We start from the raw sequence: 9968 nt of genomic DNA on the forward strand, positions 1-9968 counted from the left end.
ACATATTTAGCCTTAGCTATACTTCTCTACTCTATACGCCCCCTCAAGATGGAGGCAGTTTCTTGACTCCAATCTTGAAATTTAACTCGGTGAAGCGCGGTGGTGGTAGTGGTTTAGTAAGAGCATCAGCGAGCTGATCATCACCCGAAATGTGAGCCACACGAAGTGTACCAGACTGAACGTTTTCGCGAACGAAATGATAGTCAAGCGCGACGTGTTTCATCTTAGAATGGAAAACAGGGTTAGCACAAAGATAGGTTGCCCCAATATTGTCACAGTATATTACCGGAGCCGACGGAAGTTCAATACCCAACTCAGTCAACAAGGAGCATATCCATTTAAGTTCTGATGCGGTGTTAGCAACCGCTCAGTATTCAGCCTCAGTGGACGAACGAGAGACACTTCGTTGCTTCTTTGAAGACCAAGACACAGGACTGCCACCAAAATATATGATATAGGCATTTGTGGACACATAGTTTGCTTTATCTCGACCCCAATCAGCATCAGGAAACGCATGTATTGTAAGAGGAGCATCACGACGCAGAAAAATACCATGGGTTCGCGTGCCAGCAAGATACCGTAACACTCTCTTCACAGCTTGGCAATGGAGGTTAGTAGGCCGATGCATAAACTGTGAAAGTCGATTAACCGGGAAGGCAATATCAGGTCTTGTGAACGCAAGATACTGCAAACTACCAACTACCATCCGATATTCCTTCGCATCAGCCAGAGGTGTACCAGAAAGAACCGTGAGCTGAGAGGAAGAAGACATTGGGGTTGGTACTGGCTTCGCATCCTGCATTTTTGTTTTGGCGAGAAGATCAGTAATGTACTTCCGTTGCATCAAATGAAGGCCAGACGAGGCGCGTATTGCTTCTATACCCAGAAAGTAACTTAAAGGACCAAGGTCCTTCAGCGAGAAACGACGAGCAAGGGATGAGTGAAAAGCACGTACTAGAGACGGTGGACCAGTGATGATGATATCATCCACGTAAACCAGGACATACACATGAGCATTACCTTGTTTGAAGACAAACAAGCTGTTGTCCCCAACCGATGTTTTATATCCAGAGTCAAGAAGAAACCGTCGAAGTTCTTGGTACCAAGCACGGGGTGCTTGTTTCAGCCCATAGAGTGCTTTCCGCAAACGACATACGTGATGTGGGCGATCACGATCGACAAACCCTGGTGGTTGAGAGACGAACACCTCTTCCTCTAAGGTTCCTTGTAAAAATGCGTTATTGATATCAACCTGTTGAATCAGCCAATCTTTCTTAACAGCAATTTCCAAAACAAGGCGAATCGTAGTGGATTTAATTACCGGGCTGAATGTCTCGGAGTAATCAACCCCATATTCCTGATTGAACCCACAAGCTACCAACCTAGCCTTGTACCGAGCTATCGATCCATTGGGATTGTATTTGAGTGTAAAGATCCACTTACAGGAAATAACATTCTGAACCGATGTGGGAGGTGTGAGATCCCAAGAGTGTTCTCGGAGCTGAGCATTGATTTCTTCGACCATAGCAGCTCGCCAGTTGGGATCTCGTAATGCAGCCGCTACGGTTGTCGGAATGGATGGTGTTGTGACAACAGCAAGACCGTACTTAGGATTCGGTTTGTGAATATTGTTTTTGGATCGTGTGCGCATAGAGTGAGGTATCGGAGGCGGAGGTTGCGGTGGCGAGGAAGCAACTGTCGATGTGGAAGTTGCAGAGGAATCCGATCGAGTAGGAGATGGATCTATTGGACTTGGAGCGATATGTGATGGGCTTGACGAAGATGGGCCTTCGGAAGAAGAGGGTTGAGTTGGACCTGGAGAGGCCCGTATCGAAGAGTCATCGTGAACTCTCTTTGTTCGTGTCTCGTGAGTCAAATCAGCAGAAGTCGACGACGAAGCCGGAGACGAAGCCGGAGACGAAGTCGGAGAAACCACGGATGGCGAAGACGTGGAATCGGGAACCGCAGAGGAGTCAGGATGAGAATCATTGCACGGGGGTGAGTCCGACGGAGGCAGAGAAGAAACCGGTGGCTGCGAGACCGGAATCGAAACCGAAGGAGAAGAAGACGACAATATCGGTGAGGAGACCGTCGTGGACAAGGGAGTCGCAGAGAGTGGGAACCGATTCTCAACAAACCTCACATGACGCGATGTATAAAGCCTCTTAGTAACAGTGTCAAAACAGAGGTACGCACTCTGTGTGAGTGAGTAACCGAGAAACAGACACGGTGTCGAGCGAGGCTCAAGTTTGTTGTTCCGATATGGGCGTAACCAGGGATAGCACTCACAGCCAAAAACCCGCAGTTTGAGATAATTCGGATAGGTGCGGAACAACTTATGATACGGAGAATCACCTCCAAGAACATCGGTAGGCATCCGGTTGATGAGATAAACCGCCGTAGCAAAGGCATACGGCCAGTAGCTCTGTGGGACACAGGCATGACTGAGCATAGCGAGACCTGTTTCTACAACATGTCGATGCTTTCTCTCCGATAAACCATTGTGCTCAGGCGTGTGAGGCGGCGTGGTGAGGTGAGAGATACCGTGTAATGATAGGAATGGGCGCAAGGCAATGAACTCACCACCATTATCAGAGTACAATGTTCTAATCCGCGTTAGAAACCGATTCTCAACCAATGCTTTAAAAGCAATGAAAACATCTTTGACTTGGGACTTGAGTTTTAATGGGTAAAACCATGTATATCTGGTAAAATGATCAACCAAAATAAGATAATACTTGAAGTTTTCAGAGGAGGTTATTGGAGAGGACCAAACATCTGTATAAATGTATTCAAGTGGTTGAGTAGAAGAAATTGTATTTGTGGAAAAAGGGAGTTTATGACTCTTATTGATAAGACAATCGGAACAAGATAATTGTTTTTGTGTTTGTGTAGAAGAAGATAGAGGTAATGAAAACTTAGAAACAAGAGTGTTTAAAATAGATAACGAAGGATGCCCAAGTCGAAGATGCCAAGATGAGATGTCGGTTTTGGATGTCACAGACGCGGAGAAGACATTGATGGTATCACGATCAACCGGCCACTCATATAGTCCGTTCTTAGTTCTGCCTTGGAGTAACCGGACCCCCGTGTTTAGATCCCTCACCTGAAAGTAAGCATGATAGAATTCCACAAAAACCTTATGAGCATTACATAAGCGATATACAGAGATAAGGTTCTTGCAAAGATCAGGAACATATAGAACATCTTTTAAAGCAAGAGAACTAGAAGGTGTAGGGAGTAAGGCGGAACCCGTATGTGTGATTTTTAAACCAGAACCATCGGCAATCTGAACCTCTTCACCGCCGGAGTATGGTTGATGTAGGGCAAGGTTTGATAGATCAGATGTAAGATGGTGAGTGGCACCGCTATCCATCACCCAATTTGCCGAGTTGTACGGAGGAATAGTAGCAACGTTAGCATGCGGAGTCCCATGCGAGCCAGAAGACGGAGAGTATCCGCCACCAGTAGGTTGAAAGCCGCGAGCAGAGGCAGACAACTGAGAGCACCACCGGGCACTATGACCAAAGACACCGCACAGCTGACAACGACCCTGGTAACCTCGACCTTGGCCATTGCGTGGGTTGGTAGAGGAACTACCACGAGAGGAAGAGCGTTGAGAGCGGGAGTTGTTGTTGTTGGCATGACCATATGGCTTGTTGAAGACAACATTTGCCGTGACAGGCACGACAGAGGAGATGGAGGCATTGGATTGAAGCTTCAACTCGAAGTTAATAAGCTTTTCATGAATCGCAGCCATGGTGGGAGGGGTATCACGACCCTCGATTTGATCAATGATCGATTTGTAATCGTCGGGTAGACCACTAAGAAGATACTCGATCTGTTCCTCATGTTCATATGGTTTACCAAGTGCAGCAAGTTGATCAAAACGAGAGACTAACCCTTGAACATATTCATCAATTGTGCGAGTACCTTTTCGCCAAAGTTTGATCTGTTCCCGTAGTTGCTTGATATGACCCCAAGTTGGCTTGGCATAAGTGGCAGAGAGAAGACTCCAAATTTGGGCTGTAGTGGAGGCCTTAGAGAGGATTGGCTGAAGCTCAACAGAGATCGCACCGAGGAGACTAGCCACCAGAAGCTGATCTTGATGTACCCAGAGATCATACGGATTGGGAGCCGATGCACCGGCAACAAGAACGGTGGAGTCCGGAGCGGCAGTGGTACCGTCGAGAAAACCCGCAAGACCGTAACCAGCAAGCAATGCACGGACCTGGCGGTTCCACATCAAAAAGTTAGAAGCAGTAAGCTTCGTAACATTTGCCATGTTGATATTGTGGAGAGTATTAGGAGAAGAGGTGTTGATAACATCAGAGGAAGCCATTACAAGAGATCGAAGAAAGAGAGAAGAAAGAAGAAAAGAGAAGAAGAAGAGAAGAAAGCGCAGAGCGGCGGAAAAAAAAAAAAATTTTAGGTCTAGGATTCACTGCTCTGATACCATGTAAGGAAAGGCTTGAGTGTATTGATTCAGAGATTACAATATATATACTCATGTGGGGAAAAGGGCCATTTCCGACCTGTACAATGTCAAAAGTGTCAATTTATACCTGTACAAACTCTCGGTGCTAATTTATACCTATACTCAAATAAAATTCAAATTTCATACCCAATTATTAAAATAATGCCGATTTCAAAGTCAAAATCAACAAATATTAGTCAACAGGTGACTCAGATGACACGTATTCAGTGAAGTGGCATCGTATATATCAAAACTACGTAGTTTTGATGCTGTAATTTCGTTTTAAAAAAAAAGGTAATACCCTAGAATCGAACCTGGGTCCATCAAAGATTTAATCAACGCTTTAACCATATGATCTAGCAGCCTTATTCGGAATATTGGGAAACTTTAGTGTTTATTACCATCTCCGCCTGCGAGAATCTCCCTCCTCTTCCTTGGCATCGTTAATGGCTGCTCCGCCGTGGTTCCTTCTCCATCTAGATCCGCTTCCGTTGGTCCAATCACTAATTGTTTATATTCATCGTGGTTTCCCAAGATTTGATTTTTTAACTTTTTGTTTCTTTTAAAATTTTAAATTTTGGAAATTCGTTGTTCCTCTTTGATCACAATCATCATCACTAGGGTTTCTGTTTTTCAGTAAAAATTAAGGAATGAGGAAGCAAAAATTATCAATGCAATTAACGATGCCAAGGAAGAGAAGAAGAGGAAAAGGAGGGAGATTCTCGTGGGTTGATATGGTTATTAATATTAAAGTTCCTCAATATTCCGAAGAAAGCTACTAGATCATATGGTTAAAGTGTTGATTTAAATTTCGATGGACCCGAGAGTTTGTACAGGTATAAATTGACACTTTTGACATTGTACAGGTCGGAAATGGCCTTTTTCCCTACTCATGTGCATAAGGGTTTTATACAACACTAATTACATATTTAGCCTTAGCTATACTTCTCTACTCTATACCGGATTGGTTAAAATGGATTGCCAAAAGATATAATCCATTCAACTTATGTGGATTTTATAAAGCTTCATCATAATTGCATTTCAGCCAATTACATTCAAGTCTTAAACAGTTCTCCTATCATTCAAATTCTCACCCAAAACAAAAAACAAAAACTCAGTTCCTGTTCAAGGGAGAGACTAATTTCTGAGAAATACTCCTATACTTTTCCTAACTTCCTGCGCGTAGCCTTCTTAGAGAAGCCCGTCTACGAGATATTTCTTTGCTATCTGTAAAACTCAGGTGTTATATATGTAACCAACCCCATCAGCACATGTTTTTTCATATGCAAAAGAAGTTTAGTGGCAAGAACGACATAACCAATTACCTCTTGTCAGTCTTCCAGATGCAAGTAAAGCCTCTTCGGCCATTGATCTCCACTGCTGTGCACACGAGTAATTAACTCCCATTCCAACACTAAGTCCTCTTAACAAAACTACTGTACGGAGTACAGAGAACAGTTCCTCTGGAAATGCCTACCACCAAAGAACACTTTCAAGTTAGTTTGGTACTTATTGTTACCTGTGGAAATATAACACATACACAACTTTTTTTACTTAGTCAACATCTATGGTGCTTTACTTACCTCAACAGCGATCTTTTTAATTGAAGAGTCATCTGCGAAAGGTTGCAAAACTGTCTCACCAGCTGGCATCTTTGTATCAAAAAGTGTCTGTGCTAACCGCAGAAGTTCTTGCTGCTCATTCTCACACTTGGCCACTGTATGTAAACCCATTTCCCTGAACATTCACAACCGCAATAATTTTAGGAACTCAATGCTACACTAATCCAAACCGTTGACAGTAACTATTCCAATCTTAGACATAAAACGTTTGCTGTCATATCCTAGCTTCAAAACAGTTCCCACATACCAAAGTAGCCAATTTAAAATGTGAAAAAAAAAAACCCATTTTTTGAGGCATGCATGGACCCACAATGTTCATAGCTTAAACAAAAAGACATCCTCACTCACAGAATAACTTTTGTGGTAACAAATGGTTTCACATTGAATGCACTTGTTCTTATTGAAATGTCTTTCTAAAAAAGATTATGTTTGAACTGAAACCAACAACCAAAGTCAAAAACTTCTTTCAGTAGTGCATGATAAGTTTAAATGCGATTTGAGTTACCAAAAGCTCTGCGATACTCGTGAAGCATTGTTATCAGCCATGGCAATGACCAAATTCGCATAGCCAAGTCTTAATTTGTTAGGGAGTTCCTTCACTTGACCATAGTCCAGCAATGCAACCTGATGACGGGAAACAAGATTATAAATCAAGACTATATAGACAGGTAAGTTCAGCCAAAAGACAACACTAAGCAAACTAAGAAACTACCAAATAATAACTACAAGCAAAAATATGACTTGCCTCTTGACCTTTACAAATCAAGATATTTCCAGGATGTGGATCCGCATGAAAGAAACCACTTTTCAGTATCATTTGGCCATATGCACGGGATAAACTGTTAAGTATATTGCTGAGGCAAGAGGAGATATAAATTCCAGTGTGGTATCAGTAACAACAAAAGAAAGAAGGACTAGGGAAACGTGAACTTCTAGAACATAATAGCTACTAAGACTTTGGGCCATAGAACATAGGCACCATACTCTCTGAGATGATGTAGGAGCTTACTGCTTTGCTGCCTCTGCAATCTTACCATGAGGATTTATCCCTCTTTTAGCCATCTCATCACCAATGCTCAGGATCGGAATTCCATTAATGTATTCCATTACCAGAACCTTCCTGAACGAATTATGATTGTTCATATGGTAAGTACTTGCTAATCATCCGAAGGAAAAATGAAAAAGAAAATCTTAGATTGAGATGCGAGTAGACAAGAATCCATTTAGAGAAGGGGCCTTAAACATTATCAAGATAACCAATCAGGTATAAAATATGCGAACTTACTTAGTCACCATATCTCGCAGAACTCTTGGTACCAAAACAGGAGACTTTTTGTTATTCGCATAAAGAAAACATCGAATTCTTTCCATTGCATTGGCCTCCCTTTTGAAGTCAAATTCATAACCAATCTAGAAAAAAGAAAACACATAGTTTTCAATGACTTGGAGAAAAAGAAGTCGTACAAGCTATATTTAATAAAGAACTGGATCAATAGATACCTGTTTCTCCATTTCCTTTGTTATGGAATGCAAATCAAATTTGATATCTGTTTTCTGCATGTATAAGGCAAATAGTTGCAAGTTTCTAATGTCTGTCATCATCAACCTTTCGATGCCAGGATGTTGAACCTACACAAGGAATCAAGTTAGAATCTTATTAAAAGATGGGAAGCTTTTAGTAGTCCTCTGATAATGCTCACCTTTACAACAACATTCATCTTGTTACCTTTGACTCTTGCTCTGTGAACCTAACAAAGAAAATAAATGTATATGTATCAAAGAATTAATAGATCTATGGCAAGATAGGACAAGCTTCTAGCATAAATCAAGAATCCATAGCGAGGTGTTGAGACATAAACTAACACTCCAATTCAGACCTTTTCAAGAGTCAATGGTAATATCCCAAAGGTTCTCAGCTATGATAATAATTATCTTCAACTTCCCTTGTTGGTGTTTACTCTTTTACAGTTTTCATAATTGGTCCATCAATATTGACAAACTCCCAAATACTCTCACTCAACAATGTTCATTTTAATTGTACTGTACCCACCAAAAGCTGTAATACCTGAGCAATAGAAGCAGAACCAAGAGGCTTTTCATCAAACGTTTCAAAGATTTCACCAATGCTTTTACCTAACTCCTTCTCCAGAACAAGTCGAACCGCATCAAACGGTGTGGCAGGAGCTTGATCACACAAAGTAACAAGCTTTTTCACCCACGCAGCTGGTGCCATGTCAGGTTTTGCTAGAAGTTGAGCAATCTACAAAAGCATCAAAACAAAAAGTCAACATTATAAATGAGATTGAGGAGAGGACAACAACAACAACAATTAAATGCAACAACGTACCTTAAGGAAGAAACCTCCAAGATCAGAGCACATGAAGTAAATTTTGTCAGCAGCTTGCTCATGTTGTCTTTCCCACATTTCCTCTTGCTTCTTTGCATCTTTCACTAAACTCACTCGAAGCTGAAACACCTAAAATACAAGCAAAACAGAGAAGCCCAAAAATTCAAACTTTATAGAAAAAACTGTAGACTAATGAATAAAAAAGGATTAAAGAAACACAGTAGAAAGAGAGAGACCTTGTAGCCAGTGTAGATATTGGTAGCTCGAACCCAGAATTGAAAAGAGCGTTGCCATGGACGAAGGCTCTCGGTGATCTTCTCCTGCATCTCTTTGAAATCGAACCCATGCATTATTTTTCTTTTGGCGAGTGGATTGCTTCCAATTTCCAACTTGTGTATCTCAATTTGGGTAAAGGGAATAGTTTCGAATGCGAAAGCTTTCGTAGGAAATGATGAAGTAGAGATCGTGGCTGCGAAAACTATAAAGCAAAAAAGCTTTGAAGTAGAGATTTTCAGACAAGCTCAGCAATCCGGTCATGGTCTAAAGTCTTCTAAACCCAATATGGTGTTAACGAACCAGGAAAACCCGGATAAACCAGAGAGAAACCGGCGATCCAGTTTTATTAATTGAACGGGACTTAAAACCGTCCCATTTTTAAAAGTTTACTGAAATCTATTATCATTGAACAAATAATTAAAAAATTTATATTAAAAATCCACTATTATTCAAAACAGTTTATAAATTTAAATTTTAATGATTTTTAAAGATTATGGATGATTTGAAAAGATTTATTTAGTTAAAAATACAAAATTTAAATATCATGGTTTTATGTAGGATTTGATAGAATTTTGTAATATCAACTTTTCTAAAATCATCAAAATATTTAAAATCTCATGAAAACTCAAATCACTTGGAATATTAGATTGAATACACCTCTTAAAGTTGAAAGTTTTTAATTTACGAATCTCCATTGGAGTGTAAATATGCGCACAAACGGTATATAAAGGATGTATTGATCTTGATATTTTAGAAGATTTAAGAGTTATTTTAAAATCACATATTATTCAACTAATAATCTTAAAAAATCTTCCAAAATCTTTTGTTATTGAACTTAACATTTATGTAAAATCATTCAAAAATATTGAAAATTTCTTGTTATTCAATTAACAATTTGTAAATCTCATTTCAAATATACTATTATCACAATACTTTAGAAAAAAACTTTTTTTTTTGTCAACCATCGGGTCACAACATGCTGGCCCATTAGTCAAATCTCTACATTCGTAGAGAACAGGACTTGATCCCTGGTGTGATGGTGTCTTGTGCATTAAGGACTTACCATTAACGAAATCCTAAAGCTTATGAAGATGATTCTAGGATACTTTTATAGCTTTTTAAGTTGTAAAAAATAAGTTACAAAATCACACCTCTAGAGAAAGTTTTAAAAACCAAAAAAAATTGTGTTTGGCAATATTATTTTAACTGTAAGCTTTTTTTTTTTTTTTTTTTTTTTAACAAAAAA

The 9968-nt window shown here is 40.1% G+C and overlaps 1 protein-coding gene across 1 annotated transcript; it reads right to left on the reverse strand.

The window, feature by feature from the left end:
- On the reverse strand, positions 5456-8987 carry LOC104725059 (uncharacterized protein slr0889-like). Its single transcript, XM_010443658.2, has 12 exons — positions 8683-8987; positions 8447-8575; positions 8165-8359; positions 7800-7847; positions 7600-7728; positions 7385-7509; positions 7109-7219; positions 6845-6953; positions 6605-6723; positions 6061-6214; positions 5803-5950; positions 5456-5704 (listed from the first exon to the last, which is right to left on the reverse strand). Exons 1-12 carry the CDS (start codon positions 8794-8796, stop codon positions 5646-5648), a joined length of 1440 nt encoding a protein of 479 aa, XP_010441960.1. The 5' UTR covers positions 8797-8987; the 3' UTR covers positions 5456-5645.

The sequence above is a fragment of the Camelina sativa genome, chromosome 2 (assembly GCF_000633955.1).
Source record: "Camelina sativa cultivar DH55 chromosome 2, Cs, whole genome shotgun sequence".
Taxonomy (NCBI): Eukaryota; Viridiplantae; Streptophyta; class Magnoliopsida; order Brassicales; family Brassicaceae; genus Camelina; species Camelina sativa.